Source organism: Magallana gigas, chromosome 9, assembly GCF_963853765.1.
Source record: "Magallana gigas chromosome 9, xbMagGiga1.1, whole genome shotgun sequence".
In the NCBI taxonomy this organism is placed as follows: domain Eukaryota; kingdom Metazoa; phylum Mollusca; class Bivalvia; order Ostreida; family Ostreidae; genus Magallana; species Magallana gigas.
The window spans coordinates 46242152-46263508 of record NC_088861.1 but is presented as its reverse complement, the minus strand read 5'-3'; the positions used below and the strand labels follow the sequence as shown (position 1 = coordinate 46263508).

Below are 21357 nucleotides of genomic sequence, written 5' to 3'. Positions count from 1 at the left end.
ATTGTTTGTAATATTAATTTTTTTTTGTTTTTTGGTTTTTTTTTTACATATTTTTACATAGTATGGTAATTATGGTTATGTTTTGGGAGTTTATCAAATTTAACAAGCTCATCAAAGAAAATCATCACAGGAGAAAGTGGGGAAAATTTGAAACAACAAATTGCATCTGTCAAGACTTTTATTAGAAAGATATTCAAAGTTTTATCAACAGAAGAGTATTGCTTGTCTACCGGTATTTCCATTTACTGCAAAGGGAGGGGTTATTGTCATTTTGTTGGTTTTTCTTTAAAACAATTTAATAAAAAAATATCATCAGATACATAAATTTGTAAATGTATAAATGTTATACATATGTATTTAAAGTGAAATTCTGACAATTTTTCTTTGTTTATTTTTTTTTTTTACAATTCTAGATTTTTTTGGCTATGTGTTCCAAACCTTTCTTATTCAATTCAAAGACGGGGGGAGCGGGAGGGGGGGGGGGTTAAATTTCCCGACGTCGTCATGGTTATTGACAAAAATAATTCTCAAAATTAAAAAAATGATATTGATGAGTTGAATAGTTTATATCAAAACTATATTATTGTCAAAATATGATGGCAATTTTTATTTCATGAATATTAATCATGATTACACATATTTTCGTCAAAGAAAAATAGTACATGTATTCAACAGGTCGGGGAAACTATTTTCTGTGTCGTCGAAATAAATTTAAATACTAAATGAGGCACAGACTTAATCGACAAACTGACCAATCACCTAAATGACATTCCTGGGTTGAATGCATCATGGGTTACTACAAAAAAAAATACGTTTAAAAAATATTAATTTTTCTAATTGCTTTTGGATATGCGTATTTAATTTTTTCAAGCATTCTGTACACTTAAAACAATATTTACATCATCATCTACTATTTCCATGCTCACATTTACAAACATTCATTTTACAATTGTAAAAATTTGGTTTCGTCAACTGCATTGTATAGGTAATAAGTTTATTTGTAGACAAAAGCCTTACCGTCAGCGCTGATTTTTTTTAGTGAAGACATAATTTCATAGTCCTAAGCATTCGACTCGGAGGTGTTCGTACATTGTCAGACATTCAAAAGACCTCATGTGTCCATTTAAAGCCTAAGTGTAAATGGTTACGAGATGCGTGTTTGGTGCGTACTCTTGATAAAAATCCATGTATTCTTTTGGACATTACTTACAGTTAGTGTATGCATGATCTACTCGGACTTATGGCATTCCATTAGAGCAAGTTTATACAAATATAGAAACAGCCAGACTAAAATCTACACGCCCTATTTATTGATTGGTCGAAATCTACAGCGGCTGAAAATGACAGGACTGAAATTGACACGCCCTGTTTATCGATTGGTCTGAACCTATAGCGACCTTAGTAAAATCCCGGACTGCACGAAATAATCATGACGATGCCAGACTCAAAGTCTCACAGGAGACGATTTGGCTGTTTCTTTTAGCTAACGTACTTTTGTACATTAACATTAATTTAGTGGAGTTTACTGGCTTTTCAAAATCAGTTTATTAACTAGATACGATCTCGTTACAAGTAACGAGTAGGTCTTCCGTTCAATTTTTAAACGATACGGTTAAAACATCAATAACATTTCAAAATTTCCCCTCAACCCTTTCCTTTCAGATAATGTATACGATTGTCAATATCCTTTAAAATGCTTAACAAAGCGTTTTGCTTTTTAGATACAGCACATAAAAGATATAAGATATAAGTCCCCTAAAATCCCTAATTACGTCATCAATGGGTGTGGTAATGCGTTTTATAAACTGATATTGTTACAATCAACAACTTTGCTTCTATAATGCATTACAAAATCCTGATCGTTTTTAAGGTATGTGCAAGAAACTTTACGAGTCTCTTGGCCCTTAATTTAAGGGACCAGTCCCTTTTCTTGGCTTTCTTCAAAAGATCTCTAGATTACTAACATTTTTTGTTCTTACACCCATCTTAAATTGTTTTTAACTTTTTAGATACAAATGATTGAATATTTTAGGGGCTAGCCCTGTAGATCCTTAATGGGGACAGACATTGGTGTTTTGATGAATGGAATCAATTAGATTTATCAGTACAGACATTTTCTTTTCTACAATGCTTGGAAACGGAAGACCTCAATAATAAGAAACAGTACGAAAACAATAAACGGAAGACCTTAATTAGTTAAAGAAAGATGTTAATATAAACAATAAAATGCTTTCTTTGATGATTCATGCGGGTTATGAAGGTAGCAATCGTTGCAGGAAAAATTTACATAGCCCGCTAACGCGGGTTATGTATTTTTCCTGCAATGTCGCTACCTTCATATCCCGAATGAATCAACAAAGAAAGCATTTTATTGTTTAAATGACACACACTATATAGCTACTTATATATGTATGTACATATGTACAATGTTTAATGTTCATGCGTATTGATTATTACTATTGTGTTATATAAATGTCATACACCATGTATCAAAATGAATTCAGTTTTAAATTCTAGTCAACAAATAGTACTACAGAAACGAAAAACACAAAATTTACGAAAGTCAAATACTGGAATATAATGACTTGTGAGGACTTTATGAGAGGTATTTCAACGTACTATTTAGCATGGAAAATCGGCAATGTTTGTTAATGTGAGCACGAAAAATCTTAATCAGTACCAAATCTTTGCATTTTTTACCAAAAAAATTTAAAAGTTTTATAAATTGACGTTCCCGCAGTCATTTGTAAGTCGTAAATTAGTCTTAACCACATGTTTATTGTAAAAACGTAAACATGTAGTAAATCACATGTGTTGCTTTTTATTCACTGATTAGACAGTTGTTCGTGGTACGCATCGCTCTGCACAATGACAACAATATCCATATAAGGTAGTTTCCCCGACCTGTTCAACCGTACATGATTTGCAGGGCTAAAGTAACTTCCCCATAGTGATTTGGCGGATTTTTTTTAGAAACTATCAAATGAGTATATAGAATATATACCTTAGCAGACATCATTGTTTGTCAAAATTCATCAGATACCTTAAGCTTAAAATTAAATAAGAAAATAAAGTATGATATTAAAAAGACGTTAAAAATGTAAACATGTTAACGGACGATGGATGCAATGGCAATAGGTCACCCATTGGCTCTAGCTGAGTGACTCAGGTGACAAAGCAATAAACCCTTTTCCCTACTAGTTTAATGTTGCTATCCTTGCAGAATCAAGCGACATTACTAACGCGGGGAGTGTATTTTTTCTGCAATGTCGCCACTTCCAGATCCTCTGCATGAATTATCAAAGAAAGCATTTTATTGTTTAAATGAATCCAAAGCCATCAAGATGGAGTATCCTTAAAACAGAAAACAAACCAGCGAGACTGTATTGAAATTAGCATTAATTTCTCTCTGCTCAATACATTGCATTCACAGAATCACTATTAACAATTAACATGTAGTCTGTCCAAGGGCTGCAGAAATCAGATATGTAGAGATAGAGAGAGCGAAGCCGGGGTGACCTAATTAACGAAACACAACAATAACAAAATAGTGATAGAGATTATTACAGTAAAACACGGTTATAACGAAGCGTCAGGGATGGGCGATTTTGCTTCGTTAAAGTCTAGTTTGTTATATCCGTCAAGTTTACAACATGTAATATAGTCACTGGGAATGAGAATCACTTCGCTGTAAGCATCAATTCTTTATAAGCGTGTTTTACTGTATATACTGTTGGGTCCTGGATTTCAATAAATTAACAAAACGACTGCTCTGTATTATCCTTTACAACCTAACATTACTGTTCAAAATCGTTAAATAAACATCGAATTATACGTTTATTCCTATTATTTAATGATCAGATATATGAATTTGTTTATAATTATTTTTAAAAAATTTTTTTATTATTCTTTCATCATTTTGATGTTTAATATGCATCCAGAGGATAGGAAAAAATTCAACCATATCCCCAAAATAACACTTCAAAAGTTTACCAGTCTATAAACAGTGCCTGTTTGGAAGGGTGGCAGTTGAAAATGACGCCCCCGCTTCGCATTAGTTGACAATGGTTTTCGAAGGGTGTCAATTTCAACTGTAACACTCTCAAACAGGCACTATTTATTTTATTATACTGAATATCTGAAATTGAAAGAAAACTTGAATGATGCTGATTTTAAAAACGTAAAATCCAAAGATATGGTATCAAAAAATGAACAAACATTGTTTTGTCTTTGAACATGTAAACAATAAGTCTCAGTCACAGACAAACCCAAAGAACACGAGCTTACAATGCATTAAATATCCACCATTTGGATCAATAAAAAAGAACTTTTATCAAATATTCATTTATGGCTAGTTTACATTGTTTATACAATAAGTTTCAAGAAGATTGTCAATAACGTGCCCCCAATCTGTAATAACAAGAGATATATGTTTCCAAACTACACCACACGACGTTTTATGCCTAAATCTTGACCATTTGCAGTGATAAATTTCAAACTTTTGGTATGAATGAGTCTAGCCTCCATGCTAAAAGAATTTGTATCAAAAGGATAAGTTTTCATTCGTTTTTATTTTGCATTTATTGAAGTGGAATTTAGACCCATTGTGGGTCAAAATTCGTGATTTTCACAAAAACCTGAAACTTTATTCATAATTGTCAAACTATAAAAGTTATTCACCGTGGTTGGTATGTGTCAAAGTAGCTAAGTATGATGGGCAGATGACTATAGAAAGTACCTCTTAGTTGAGTTGGTATTCGAATCGTAGTGGGCATTTAATTTCTAATTACTGCGCTTTGCTTCCTTTTAGGTAAAACTTTGTTTTCATTTGTAGTAGAATTCCTCCAAAAAATATTTAACACCCTTCAGATAGCGATAAAAATATGTATAATGTTCTTACGCAGTCGAAATAATGTCAAAATACAGTCAGAGATTGTTAGAGATTACATTATTCTGTTAAAAACAGAAATGAAACTATGGAGAAAAGTGTAAAGTATAAATGTATGTTTGTTAATGGTCAGGTAATGCAGTTCTATATTATACATGTACTGGTGCATGGTACCTTCAAATCTAAGACTCTACTATATGAGATTTACATAAGTCGTTTAAATAACGTAGGTGCGGGGAATTCGACAGGCATTGTACGCTCTTCTTCTTCCTTAAATATAGCGGTAACAATGTCATACTAATATCGGGAAATCATTGATTAACAATGATCCTCTAAACTTCATTTTTTTTCATCGGAAATCAACGTGTTTTATCGAATATTATCATAATACTCTGATCTTAAATGCAAAATGTTTTTATAAACCATGAAAAATTAGCTTGCAAGAGACAATTAAAATTGTATAATAGCAAAACTCTATTGCCTGAGGAAGGATGTTGCATGATTTTTATTGATATTATCTTATTTGAACTAGATGAGCAGTAAAAACATGTTTATAACAACTTATTACAAACGGTCCTTTTAAAGATACCATGCGACATATTAACCTCTTGTTTTTATTTATGCATGTTTATAGTAAATTTGAAAATTATAAACTTAACTAACAATTTGAATCACCAAACCTTTAAGATGACTAAAACCGACGAAAGGATACAATGTACTACCGAAAGGATTGATCGATATTAAGGACCGAAACATCTAGGGGCTGAATTGAAAGGGCCTAATCAGAGGGTCACAAGACTGTGTTTTTTGCCGCCTGCTTGGGGTGACCATATAGTGCATGGACTGAAAAGGTTTGTATTTGTGTATGCTTGATCAATGTTAAACTTAGAAGATAAAAACGTGAACAAATTACATGTATAAGCAACTTATATAAAAAGGTCTTATTAAGAATTGAAATGAATGCCTTATTGAAGAAAAAATTAAATTTATGACAAGTTTGATCCTTTGGACTTTCGAGAAAAAGGGCTTTATAAACCACTTTATATGTTTTTCTTAATTCTAAATTTGGTTTTGCAATCTATTTATTGATAAAACTTATAAATGTCAGCAAACTTATCGCAATTAGGAAAGCAATTTATATATACACGCCACTGAAACCAAGGAAACGGGTGTCTGCTGACCTCTTTTGTTCTGTACCAGTAATCGGCTGTAATCTGTCCCATGCAGATTCTGTGTCACCTTTTGATAACATTTAACGAGAACATATACATACCTATCAAAGTAACTAAAGTAGAAAAGTTATTAAATAGGACAAATAATCATTAATCTTGAAATAATTTTTTTTAAACATACCAATAATAATTTTGCTAATTCTATCCTAACCAACTGATAAAATATGTGAATAGATTCACCTTTCAACATAAAAACCAATGAGATAAATAAGTGTATAAACGATCAACAATCCATTTAACAAACAATTGTAAATAAAAGATTAGATACTCAATTCATTTTAGGTGCTTTTCATGTATAACAAAATTCATAACGAATCCAGTGGTTTGTCCCAAAACTACAGATAAGTGCTGTTATAAGGGGGATAGTTAAAAGCTGACCCGGCCTAGCTTTTATCTATTGAGAAATGAGATAAACATGTTCAACTCCCATTTACGCTTACTGTTTATAAAGCGTTAAGCGGTAAATCTAAGCGAAAAAAAAAATGAATTTATGGAAAATTGTTAAGCGTTTGCTCATCGTTTAGTTTTTTAAATCGTTATTTGAAACACCGAAGTGTAAAGATTTGATTTTTAAAAAGTTGAAACTGAAAACGACAACATCTTCGTAAGGAAGTCAGGAAATTCACTCGCCGTTTTGATTAAGAATGCTTTATGAAAATCAGAAATTGGACCCAGGTTCTACATCAGTTCTTTATAAATCCGATGAATGGAACGTCATTAAGTTTAACAGACAATTAACACTGTTTACAATGGAAAAGTCACAGTGCAACTCAACGAAGTTCCGTAGTGTCAGTTTATAGGTACAAAACTGTAGCTTTATTGTTTGAAACACCCTCTCGGTTTTGTATTCAATATGGCAAAGCAAGAACGTTTTAGTTATAAACAAACTCAGGGCATGCTATCTGATTAAAAAAACACCCCGCAATGATAACAGCTTATTTACACATCCAGAGATCACGTGCAGGATTATTTACTACATTATTACAATCGATTTCAAACAGGTGGTAAAATTTCTATTCTGGATGAAAAGTTTTACGCCTGTCATTGAACAATAGCATTGCAAAAGGTAACGCGCACCGATCCCGAAGAAAGCAAAAACGATTGACTGTGTTCACCCACTAGAACGTATAAGAAACTGAAGACGTTTTCTAGTCCACATTGAGAGGAAGCCAGAGTGCCCGGAGAAAACCCACGTGTCCGAGCGGGCGACCACCATACCCTCTCACGTACAACCACTACTGATCACGGGGATCGTACTCGGATCGCAGCGGTGAGATGTGAATGCGCTTACAACAGCACTACCCGGACATTATATCTTTTCCCATAAGTCATTTTTAAATTAATATGTAATTGCGCTTCCTTAATTTGTTGCTGATAAATTATTCAATTTGATAAAATTAAGAAAAAAACGGAATCCCCTTAAAATAAGGAAAAATCTTGGCGAAAGTAAAATTCAAAGTCGTACATTTTATTTATAGACATTGCATTTTGAACAAAGCAAATATTTTACATTTAAGTAAAATAGGTGATTAACGTAAAACTTGCAATTTTAAAAGCAATCTTTTGTAGCCATTACGAGAGAGAGAGAGAGAGAGAGAGAGAGAGAGAGAGAGAGAGAGAGAGAGAGAGAGAGAGAGAATTTTGAAATGAAATATAACTCGAATCAACGGATTCTTCTTTTAATCCAATTCATTTTACATATATATATTGTATTAGTTAACATTTTAAAGGAAAACTGAATGAAACAAAATTCTTATAATAAATAAGTAACTACCTGTTAGTTTATTGAAATTAAATATCTACACTAAGTGTCTTACATGATTCACACACGTCTTTTTTTATTTTTAATCAACCATAAAGTAATAACGGAAAATATCGAAGTCTTTAATTAAGTTTTCTTTTCTTCAGGGGGAGATCATCTCGATCGGTCACGTGGCTGACGGGATTTTGGGTGCAATTATGACATTGAGACGTAAATCGAATTTTGTATATGAATTTCTTAAGGTGGAAGGCTACATCGTCACAACATGTCTGACATCCGTTCGAAACGCCATTTTGTTCCGGATTATTAATATTGTGTCGTGGTACAAAATAGCTATACACCGTTAAATTGAACTCTTCTAACGAGGGAGATGATATAGAAATAAAGTCACCAAAACGCTTATATGTATGTCAATTTTCTTCCTGTTTAAAGCTTTCAGCTAACATTGATTATCAGCTGTTTTGTACGGAAAACGTGGAATTTAAATAATTTACTGTTTCACCGCTATTGGCAATACATTTTAGTCATGTCATCTGCAACAGACGATCATACATTTGTGACGGATTATCGATATAGGTAAGCAGATATCATATTTTCACTTACGAGGGTTGTTCGGAAATTATTGAGACAACACGGATATTTCCATTTCTAAGTGACGAATTATGCTGAAAATTGGCATGAACATTGAAGAAACCTTAGCAAATAATCAAAGAAAGTAATATTTAAAAAATGTTTAATATTTTGTTTACAACGGTAGATTAACAAATCGGTGGTCGGGGTACCCGGCGCAAGCATAAACTTGGAGAATAAGAAACTAAAACATCGTCTATCTAAGTGTCCCCAAACGTTCAGCTTATATGAAAAGAAATCAGATTATATATGTTCATTTTGCTATTTATTGTGACTAACTTTTGATCAAGTTTCACGAGTGTTTGAGTTGAAATACGGATATGGTACAGATATATTTACCAAGCAATAGGAATTTGAAAACGACAGTATATTGAAATTTGACGTGAAGGCGGCGCAGCGAATATACATCAAATTCATGGATTTTCGGAAAAAGACCTTTTAATGCCACCCAATTGCTTTAACAAAAATTATACGATGGCAAGGGATAAAGAACTTCAGTTTATCGTCTTTTTACACTAATTGTTTAGCTAGAATTCAGACAAAGTGACTAAATATCAAGTACTTTTTACACTAACTGATGTAAACAGTTCTAAAATATGTACACAGAATCACTGTTGGAGACATTTCACAGTAATTTGACTTTCAGTTAGAAATGACCCAATTTTTTTCACAAAAATCAAGAATGGAGGTAATATGCGAATCTTGACATCTTGAAATGTAAACATGATGAGAAATGAAGAATTAATTCGATATTCCCTTTCTTTGTTAGGTGTTTAAAACATAGGATCAACAAGAGGCGTTAAAATGACGTTGCGGTAAGTTTGCGGTTGAGCCGGGTCACTGGGTGATGGCAATTTGGTCAGCTTACCAGGAATGATCTAATCAAGCTATGGACAATATTTTTTTTACATTGATAAAGGCTATCCTGGTGTACGTTTTGGTGGAATTTCAAGGATTTATCTTTTTCCCCAAGGAAATAAGAGTAAATGTCTCAATAATTTCCGAACAACCCTCGTAAACTATATACATGTATGTATGATGAATATAAAACGAAAGTACCGTAAGTACGATCTCTTGAATTGATCCCAGTTTCCCAAATGTAAAACATTTGCAGTAAACGACTTGCTTTGAAACTTAGACATTAAACTTATGTATTTTTATTTAAATAGAAAAAGCTAGGTACATGTAGCAATAGCAGTGGAAGCCCGTATTTGCAAGCCAATTGAGATAGGGACAGAATTCTTAACAGGAGCATGTTTTTCATTTCCACACATACATGTTTATCATTATGGACATCTAATGTATGTATTAGTATGCGTATGGTTGTTGGTTATAATTGCTATTGTATATAAAAAAGTAAAAGGCAATTTCACTACTAATATTTTGTTTTGAATAGTTAAATATATATAAGGTGTTCATCAAAAATATAACTTTTCATCTTCAAATATTATCATAAGCACTACATATCTTATATATACAAATTCAGCATAGACTTGCCCCCCCCCCTTTTTTTCTTCGTTAATTTTATCAATTAAAAAATGGTCCCAAGATATTTGAGACCATGTAAAATAAAGAAAGACAACTCTTAAACAGGATCTTTCATAATAATTCAGTATTTTCTTTAATTTTTCAATTTCATTCAATTTCATTCAATTTCTTTTTTTCATCCTATTAACCAACGAATAATGTTTATATTTTCAGATTTTTGAGGGATTTTGTCCAGCAGTTTGCCTTAAAAGAATTTTTTTATATTTAAGTTTCATATTTATGTGGATTCCAATAAAAATCATACAAACTTCATTCATGATGATTTTGTCTTTTATTTCTAACTTTAATGACATTTCACTTTCACAAGAATTTTAAAACAGAAATGTTTAAAAAATTGATAAATAAGGGGTTATATGGAACCAGACCGGTATTTTAAAATTTCTCTAGAAAATAGAGTATTGTATTTTGAGGTCTATTATTGTTGAATATTGTGGCGAGTATTAGTAACAAATGCATGCAACAAAAATCTCCTACACTTATTTGGTGTAGAGATCCACCTTAACGTTTTTGATTTTACGACAATACGGAAATCTTTATTCTATTATTAGTAGTTTCGTCACGCACGAGTGACTTGGCGCGTAGTATAAATAGTTTTTCATGCGTGATTTTGGTCATTGCGACGTTCGTTACAAGATTGTAAGGAGTTGATAGTATCCCTCCCTGCCCGCCCTGTACACTGTATTGCACAATTTACATGTTTGTTTATATGGTATGCAATTATTTTATATTATTTGTGTCTAATTGTTATTCAATGCGATCTTGTAACGAACGCACCTAACCTATTTCATTTTGTTGTTGTTTTTTAAATTGGACAAGAAAAGATTTATTTTCGGAGGAGTGAAACGAGGGAAAAAATAATGAGTTTGTGTATTGAACACGTTCCGGTGGGTGAACACAGTCAATCGTTTTTGCTTTTTTCGGGATCGGTGGGCGTTACCTTTTGCAATGCTATTGTTCAATGACAGGCGTAAAACTTTCCATCCAGAAGAGAAATTTTACCACCTGTTTGAAATCGATTGTACTATTATCAAACATATAAAAACGGACCATAACATACAAGTAGACTGAGGTTTGTTTGTTGTTGTTTTTGTGTCTTTTATTTCTCTTAAAGAAAAATAAGAGTGGGTTGTAATAATTGATAGAGTTAAGTGTTGGATTTTTCAAACAGGTGTGTTACTCTGGACTCTCGAAAAGAAAGGTTTATATACCACTTTTCTATTGTCTTTTGATTTACTTTTGATATTAGTATAATTATCCCCTACTTTGTTCCGATTAGTTATCTATGGTGGCATATATATTAATTCTTTCTATACATGATATTCAAACCATCGGTGACGAGTGTCATCGCAGCTCTATTACTTTTTTTTCAGAATTTTACTTACCAATTACAAGTTATTGACAAAACCGAAATATGAACCTTCAATGATAAAACGCCACTTATTGATACAAATATCATTAAGCGTTGCATTATTTCAACCCCTAATGCTATTAATCTTAGAATAAGGGGTTGCCAACATCAACCGTTAATGATAAATCGGCGCTTAATGATACAATTTTTTCATTAAGCGTCGCAAATGCAAAGTAAACCTACCGCTTAATGAAACAAGCAAAAAGCTACATGGTCAGCCCCACGTGTGTATGTGTCCTTGGACTGTAACCAAAATCTTTAGTAAAGAGAATATTAAACATAACATTAAAAAAACAAAACAATTACAATGTAACATGTATGTCATTAAAATGCGTATGCCTTTAAGTCCAACTGAAATACTTATATTGTTAAAGGTTTGCACACCAATCCCTTAAAACAATAGTTTAAATAGTAGAACACATTTAAGTAAAGATAGGTTAACGCACGTTCTTTTTATTTAATGCATGACACAGTATTCAAAATATAATTTTTTATGTCCCTAAGAGAATGATTAGAGATGTGATATTACTAGTATTTTATGCCCATTAAATGATAGCACCAATGATACATTTAAACATAATCTGAACCTCTTAATCTAAATATGCTGGGACAAGTTGCCAAATAGCGATTTATGTTGCAGAATAACACTTTTGTTTTGATTAAAAAATTACAGTAGAAATGAGTGTCATATTCAGAAGGAAAGTATTGTCCCCAAGCCCTTTGAAATAAAAATTTTATCAACAGACTTACTTAAAAGAATAAAGAATAAGTCTGACAAAGTCAAGTGGTATTCGATAGAGTTAATTCATGGCTAAAGCACTTATCTAAAAGAATAAATTTGTGGAATGAGTTACATAACTGAATTCACAATGCCGTTGATGATTCAGTTGGTGGACGAGCTGATTTATTAATAGAAGGGGTTGAAGGTTGAATCTAAAGTAAAGTTCACAAACGCAATGTGCCATTTTTGAAAAGTTGTGAATTCTGTTTTAACAATTTATCACCTGAAAACTACCGAACTTCATGCGCGAGCCGAAGTTAAAATCTGGACGGGTTATACGCAGATGTCTTAGTACATATTAAATGGGTCTTTCATTGGCCTCCAGTCTACGTGCGGTATGACTGCTGTTCATCTCGAAAGGAATTTTGTACATAGAAAATAATAACAACTCTGAATTTGCCTTCTTGTTCATTGACTCTGTAGTTAACTAAACTGCATTTAAATTTTGAACAATGCATTGAAAGCAAAATCTATATAGATTATACATTTTGTGTGACCAATACATCAACCAATAGGTACAATCGTATCGATTGAGGAACCAAGTTAAATGCCAATGTTTACACTTATGTCTATACTTTATAACCTACAAAACCAGTCACATTCATAATTTAAAAAAAAAATCTTCATCAATATCTTAATGTCTGTCATCAGGAACTTAGCTGAACTTCCTCCAATCGGTTAATATCTCACACCAATATTAGAACTATGAATTCGGAAATAATTCATCGTTGGTTTGTTTTAAATATCTAATTTACCAAGTTGAAGTACATGTAAATAGAAATAGTACTTATCTCAGTTTTAAGAAGATAAAATCCGATATTAGAATACTTTATTGTAGCTCTTCAAAAAAATTATAAGAAATTAAAAAAAAAAATCAAAATGGCCACCGTGACGAACCTTGTTATTGTTATAGTACTTGGATAATCTTATAGTAAAAAGAAATTCCATTCCTTTGATCTCTTAGTGAAGTCGCATCATACTCTCATGTTGAAGCGCGCATAATTCTATCGTCAGGAGTCTGTGTTTGTTATCGGTATATAAATGTTAACTTTGTTCGGTTATTCAGCAGTTAGATAGTTTTCATAAACCTTGTGGATTTTCCCTTGGATCACAAAATTAAGCAAATCTAATAATTTAAATTTTCTACCTAGATATAGTTGTTTTGATTTCCCCACTTAGTTGTTTTTTAAAAATTTTCTTGGGGGTCTTACTTTTCCTAAAATACTCTTGTGTCAATTTTCTAAAATTATGAAGGACAGTCTCGGCTGGGACAAGGTAAAGATATCAGGCAATTGCAAAGAGCTGAATTTTAATATAGACTGAAACACCTTATTCAAAACTGATAATTTTGTGAAGCATATTCGAGGAAAATGTGGATAATTACAAATTCAAACTTCAAAACCCCTGTCTTTCAGTACTCCCAGTGCTTTGAATAATCATATTGCAGCCTAAAAGCAATGACTGTTGACAGTCACCATAAAATATTTATCTAATAATATTGTAGCATGCAAATACTGGCCACTGACATTCACCTTTAAACATTTAAAAAAACATCATTGATAACAATGCTTTAGAAAAGATTTCTAGTGAGAAACAGTCTTATAATTATAAGCAAGATGTAAACAAGGCGCATGTCATGTCTTAGTTAACACTGGTTCAATATACCGGTAAAATTTATTTTTTAAGCTGTTTTTCTCTCTAAATATAACTCGTTTTAAGCATAAATAAATAGTTCCTAGCGATTGTTACATTCAAGTTAAGTCTAAAACTTTATTTGTCACTCCAACAGTCAAAACTTGCATAACGTAAGCTTAACATGACACAAAAAATTGTGAGCTCTGTATCCCGCTTATAACACGGCGACTGAAACTCTGTTTTGGTTGACTATTAAATTCGGAAAAATAATTATTAACCGAAATCGTGACAATGTGTGTAGCATGCAATTAATGGCTATCGACATATAATGTTAAACATCAACTAAAATATATAGGCATGTAGTTCTGGCTGTACAATTCACCTTTAAACATTTTGTTAAGTACTGACTATTGATATTCACCTTTAAACATTTTGTTAAGTATTGACTATTGATATTCACCTTTAAACATTTTGATATGTATTGACTATTGATATTCACCTTTAAACATTTTGATAAGTATTGACTATTGATATTCACCTTTGAACATTTTGTTAAGTATTGACTATTGATATTCACCTTTGAACATTTTGTTAAGTATTGACTATTGATATTCACCTTTAAACATTTTGTTAAGTATTGACTATTGATATTCACCTTTAAACATTTTGTTAAGTATTGACTATTGATATTCACCTTTAAACATTTTGATATGTATTGACTATTGATATTCACCTTTAAACATTTTGTTAAGTATTGACTATTGATATTCACCTTTAAACATTTTGTTAAGTATTGACTATTGATATTCACCTTTAAACATTTTGTTAAGTATTGACTATTGATATTCACCTTTAAACATTTTGATATGTATTGACTATTGATATTCACCTTTAAACATTTTGTTAATATTGACTATTGATATTCACCTTTAAACATTTTGTTAAGTATTGACTATTGATATTCACCTTTAAACATTTTGTTAAGTATTGACTATTGATATTCACCTTTAAACATTTTGTTAAGTATTGACTATTGATATTCACCTTTAAACATTTTGTTAAGTATTGACTATTGATATTCACCTTTAAACATTTTGTTAAGTATTGACTATTGATATTCACCTTTGAACATTTTCTAATAATATTGCAGCCTGTATTACTGACTGCAGGTATATGCTCTCTATAAACGGTTAATAGATATCACCAAAAAACTTCAGAAGCGAAGTCTTCAAGGAACATCTTTCTTGAATTCATGTGATGTGTATTTAATATATATATATATATATATTATTTTATAATGCACAATTGTATCTGAAAAAAAAATGATTAAAGAATACCAAGAAGAAATTTGTTTTGTAATCATTTTCCCCTGAGTAATTGACCATGAAAAATAACATATTTGCACTTTATTTCCTATTCATATCCTACAAAACTTAGTGACTGGAATTCGACCTTATACAAAATATTGATAGATTATACTAAAAAGCTTAGATAGCATATAAAACAAAGGACACACATATCTATTGTTATACAATATTTAGCTCATCTGATCATCATAAAGAAATGTCCATTGTCTGTCGTAGTCGTTGTAAACGTTTCGCATTTTCGTCTCCTCCGACAGAATCACTAAGTCAAATTCAACCAAATTGGCACAGATCACTCTTGGGCCAAGTTTAAATTTTATTTTAAATAAATACACATGCATATATAATGTAAATATTATTGTATTACAATGAAAAAAGTGATGATATACATTTCAGACTCTTCTGTATCCCGTACATAGAGAACTTGACCATGGACAATGAACAGAAAGCCCAGGATGTGGTGCGTTGTGATGTGTGTGATACTCCTGTCCCTCTACTACACTGTGACTTCTGTCAGATATATCTCTGCAAAGCTTGTGTTGGGGGCCATATGTTGGATTTATCCAAAAAACATCAGGTGGTACCGTTTCAAGAACGAAGATCTACTCTAAATTATCCTTATTGCTCAGAACATGTCAAAGAGCAGTGTAAACATTTCTGTGAACAATGTGACATTTCTCTCTGTGTTTATTGTATAACAAATGGAAATCATCAAAACCATAGCCCAGTTGACATTTTTAGCATCCTTAAAAGAAAGAAAATAGAAATACAAGAAGATATAGAAGAATTAGATAAATCCCTTTCTCCTAAATATAAAAAGATTGTAAACAACATCACGCTTCAGAAAACTGATCTGAATATGAACTCAGAGAAACTGACATCAGCAATAGACAAACATGGAGAAGTCTGGCACAGAGAAATAGACACCATTATACAGAAACTGAAATCTGATCTTGATGAAGTGGACGCCAAACAACTGGCTATCTTAGATAAACAGGAATATGAAATCACAAGCATTATTTCTGAAGTCACGAAAAATACTGCTGATCTGAAGAAACTACTGGACTCCAATGATGTCAGCCTTGTCTCTGAATACAAATCCAGAAATGCTGAATTCAGAAGATTGCCTCCTTACCTCACATTTTCTCTTCCCGACTTTATCCCTCAGAATATTGACACAGAGCAACTTTATCAACAATTTGGTTCTTTGTCAGCAATCTCAATTACAACAGAGGAACATGGCTACACCATGGAAACCTCAGAAGCTGGATCCTCTCCTCTAAAACCACTGCTTGATGAGCCACGGATCATCTCCACTATACAGACACAGTACAGAGGCTTAGGAAATGGGTTACTTAGTGTTACCTGTCACAATGATGAAGAAATATGGACGTGTGGTGATAATAATAAGATGATGAATCTCTACAAGCCCAAGGGGGAAGTTATGAAGTCAATCCAAACCAATTCAAAAAACGATCCATGGGACATAGCAGTGACAAGGACTGGGGACCTAGTTTATTCTGATTACAATGCTAGAACAGTGAACATTGTGAATAATACACATAAACAGACAGTGATAAGACTACGGGGGTGGAGACCTCTTAATATCTGTAGTACCTCCTCTGATAACCTCTTGGTTGTCATTTACAGTGATAATGGTAAAGAAACAAAGGTTGTGTGTTACTCTGGCTCAACGGAGACACAAAGTATTCAGTTCAATGACAAAGGACAACCTCTCTATTCATCTTGTGGTAACTATAAATACATCAGTGAAAACAGGAACCTAGATATCTGTGTGTCAGACCGTGGAGCCCGTGCAGTAGTGGTGGTCAATCAGGCCGGAAAACTCAGGTTTACCTACACTGGTCCTCCCATTACTCCCAAAGGAACGTTTAGTCCACTCGGCATCTCTACAGACAGCCAGGGTCGGATCCTGACAGCAGACTATAACAACAAACGTATCCACATCCTGGATCAGGACGGACAGTTCCTCCGCTACATTGACAACTGTCGTTTACAGTGTCCATGGGGTGTATGTGTGGACACCAGAGACAACCTCGTTGTGGCTGAACACTACACGGGTGAAGTGAAGAAAATAAAATACATAATGTAAACGTATCACATTTAACATATATCACCTATTTAACTAAAAACATAATTTGTATATTAAATAGAAGAAATCTTTGCTTTGTGTAAGACAGGCAGGGGAAATAGTGACAAAACCAAATTGGATTAATATAAATATATTCCTTTTCGTTAATTTACGCCGAATAACAGGATATGTTGTATAATAATTTGATAAGAAAAAAATATCTGATTGTATTGTGGGTTATAGCTTTTGGTCAGAATGTAGGTGTGTAATGTCGGTGATAGCTTTGTGTCAGAATGTAGGTGTGTATTGTCGGTGATAGCTTTTGGTAAGAATGTAGGTGTGTAATGTTGGTGATAGCTTTGTGTCAGAATGTAGGTGTGTATTGTTGGTGAAAGCTTCGAGTCATAATGTAGAGTGGCTTTCAACCAAAGAGAAGGATTTCATCATTGTAGAAAAAGAAATCACCCGGAATACTAGAAATGTGAGTAGTGATACCAATGGTCAGAATGTATTAATGTGTTTATCCTAAATCAATAGAATTACTACATGTTTATGCTTTCTTTTGTTTATACAAATGTTATCACACATGCTTTAAGGAAGGAGTCTTTTCTGGTTTTCGACTTGTCAAACGTACATTTGATTATTTGTTCATTAAATCAAGATGAAAGGAAATTAAAATAGTATATTTTTCGTTCTTTTTTATTATCATACAACTTGGCATATAGAAAGTAATCAATGTTTAGAATCTAACAAGGACTATATATTTTTGGCGTAATATTGGCGTAGGAAAATATCACATGTTTCGCGATTCTGAATTTCTGCAGATTAATGAGTCTGTGTTAGCATTTTACAAACAATAACATTAATGTTTGATTTTTTTACTAATGGGAACTAATGATATGATACTTGGGTTTCAGAATATATTTTTAAAATATGATTTGCCTATCAAATTACATTTTATAAGCTTTCTAAAGCGCCCATTCTATACATTGATTTTTGTGGAAAAAATCACTAAAATCAGTTTTTTTCTCTTATTAAATGGTCAATGTATTAGCTTTTCTGTCAATTTATATAAAGTCTTCATTATAAATAAAAATCAGAAATATTTCATTATTGGAAGCATAAAAAAATAATCAATTTTTCTTCAAAATTTAAGAAAATTAGAGGAAATGCGGGCTGAGCAATATCAAATTTAGTATAAATATTTATTCCAATTTAGTAGTATAAGCTGATAAACATTCTGATATTCTATCATTTCATTGAAGAATAGAATCTTCAAATCTTAAACAAATGTCTACAAAACTACAAAGCGCTACACTTATTTTCATCATCCTTTACATTGAGGAAAAAGGTAGTGACCTTGACCTGACCTTTATGCGAAGACAAAAAGGTCAAATTTGATTAAACTGATAGAATCATTTGGTAATATGATCCGTTTGACTGTCTCAAAATTTCATGAATTTCTTATTATAAGAAGTATGTTTGATAACGAGAAGACTCCTTCCTTAACCAGTTTAACTAAGGGAAACTCGATCTTATATATTATGCTTTCATTATATTATAGAAATAACATGTCAAATTATTGAATGTTTTGATTGGTAACATTATAGCTGGGATTAAAAGACGCGTAGATTTAGCAGTATTTCCCCAAATTTATCAATGTAAATAAGAATGAAAAATTTGTAGCCAACTGCCACCCTCCGACGTCAGTTTTTGCAAGAAAAAGCTAAAATCAAATTAAATTATTAAAGCAGATAGCTTAGCCAGATAGCAACAGGCCATTAGACGTAGGTCAGCTCCCAATAACGACAGATATGCATTTTAGATCCCAGGTACAGTTTAAGGATGACGTTTACTCAGAATACAAAAAATTCCACTGATGATACCGAAAAACCAACTTTTGTGTCAATGACCTACTTTATAAGTAAATGGCCATTAAATATTTTTTTGAAAATTTAAGAAAAATGCCTAAAACTTTTACACTATAATTGAGATTTTCTTAATTTTGAAAATCATACAAGTTGCAAAACTCTGACAAGTGAAATAGAGTTTATGAATGACATTGACATTAAATAGATACAATGCATTAGGTTTTGATTCACAATTTTTCCACATATGTAGATATTCAAGTCCGAATTTCCTCTATCAGTTTTTAAATCCCTTCCCATTTTTGATTCAATAAAACAATCAAAGTACTGAAGTGCTGTCGGAAGTTGATTTTATCGATTATCATTTATTCAAAATCAACGATTGGTGATTTTGCATGGCAAGTAGTATCAGTAATCAAAATATTTCTGAGAATTTGTATGGATCTAGGCAAGATTGAACTCTTGTTCTGTTGAACCAAACGATCGGCTGTCTCCGTTTATCTCCGACAAGCAAGAGAGACTCTGTTTTGTCGGATATTAACGGAGACAGCCAAGCGTTTGGTTGAACGAGACTACATTGAACTCTAGCATAGGAATACATACGATTTTAAAAAATATCTAAACTGTTTGTACAATTTAAAATCTTATTATTTTCATGGTTTTAATAAATAAGTTTTCTTGAAAAGCAATGCTTCAGAATACATAGCATCGAATTTATCGATTATTTTCAAGAACTAAGTGTTGTCAGCGGTATTGATTTGTGCTTAGGTCCAAACACTGTTTCACTTTCGCTTTGCCTGAGTAAGTGCATAGCTAGGAGAGTTGATTAAAATCAACTCCCCAAAAAATGAATGATGATAATGCTAAAACATTTATAGTATTAAACTAAGTACATTGACCTTTTTCTGCTGGCATAAAATTGATATGAGGTCAATGATCAAAATTTTGAGATATGGTGTCTTTTATCATATTTAGACATTTTTCAATAGTTTTGTATGGAACGCCAAATTAACATATATTCAAATATTTGTACCTATCTTCAAATAATTGTACCTATCTTCAATTCAATTATACCTATCTTCAATTCAATTGTACCTATCTTCAATTCAATTGTACCTATCTTCAAATTGAATTAGAGATAGGTACAATTCAATTATACCTATCTTTAATTCATTTGAAGATAGGTACAATTGAATTGAAGATAGGTACAAATGCAATGAATTGAAGATAGGTACAATTGAATTAAAGATAGGTACAATTGAATTGAACCTATCTTCAATTACTAAAATATTGGCAATAATGAATACTCCCTGTATAGTACGTCATTTCCGTTACGTCACAACTGGCGCGAAATAAAATCGGGATCGGGATGATAAAATAGGCAATATGATTTTGTCAACTTTTCGAAAGATTGAGCCTTAAAAAACTCATAATAATTGTTACCGCTTTAATAAATAGGGTGATTATCAACTGAATTATACATTCTTTGATAAAATTATAGAAAAAAATACATTCTTTGATAAAATTATAGAAAAAAAATAGAGCCAGTTTTTTATTTAGGTATATAGTGACCCTAACTACGTCACTACCCTAACTCCGTCACTTTTGGGGTATTCGGGTATACATGTTTTTGGCTTACTTATTGATATACAGGTATATTTTAATAAGTTAATGATGCCTTTTGCAAATATATTGCCCACACACACACATATATATATATATATTTATTTATTTCTTCTTTCATCTTCGTTGTTGGTGCTTCCCTGTTTCCCTCCATGTTGAAATGTCTTCAAGGGAGGGTTCATTATTTTCAACATACACAAAACGAATTGAACCTAGGTATAATTGAATTGTACCTATCTTCAAATCCTTTGAAGATATGTCTGAATTGAACCTATCTTCAAATCAATTGTACCTATCTTTAAATGAATTTTACCTATCTTCAAATGAATTAGAGATAGGTATAATTCAATTGAACCTATCTTTAATTGAATTGAAGATAGGTATAATTCATTTGTACCTAGGTATAATTCATTTGTACCTAGGTATAATTATTTACACCTATCTTCAATTCAATTGTACCTATCTTCAAATAATTGTACCTATCTTTAATTCAATTGTTCCTATCTTCAAATGATTTAAAGATAGG

At 32.0% G+C, this 21357-nt stretch overlaps 1 protein-coding gene and 1 long non-coding RNA gene across 2 annotated transcripts; both read left to right on the top strand.

Annotated features, from left to right (window-relative positions):
• The first annotated feature begins 5671 nt into the window (after positions 1 to 5671).
• On the top strand, positions 5672 to 18288 carry LOC109620964 (tripartite motif-containing protein 2). The gene is made up of 2 exons (XM_020074431.3): positions 5672 to 5739; positions 15645 to 18288. The coding sequence occupies exon 2, from the start codon at positions 15679 to 15681 to the stop codon at positions 17359 to 17361; it is 1683 nt and encodes a 560-aa protein (XP_019929990.3). The 5' UTR covers positions 5672 to 5739; positions 15645 to 15678; the 3' UTR covers positions 17362 to 18288.
• Positions 7927 to 10312, top strand: LOC136271858 (uncharacterized). Its single transcript, XR_010709857.1, has 3 exons — positions 7927 to 8458; positions 9682 to 9813; positions 10214 to 10312. It is a non-coding gene; the product is annotated as an uncharacterized lncRNA (long non-coding RNA).
• Positions 18289 to 21357: the final 3069 nt, after the last annotated feature.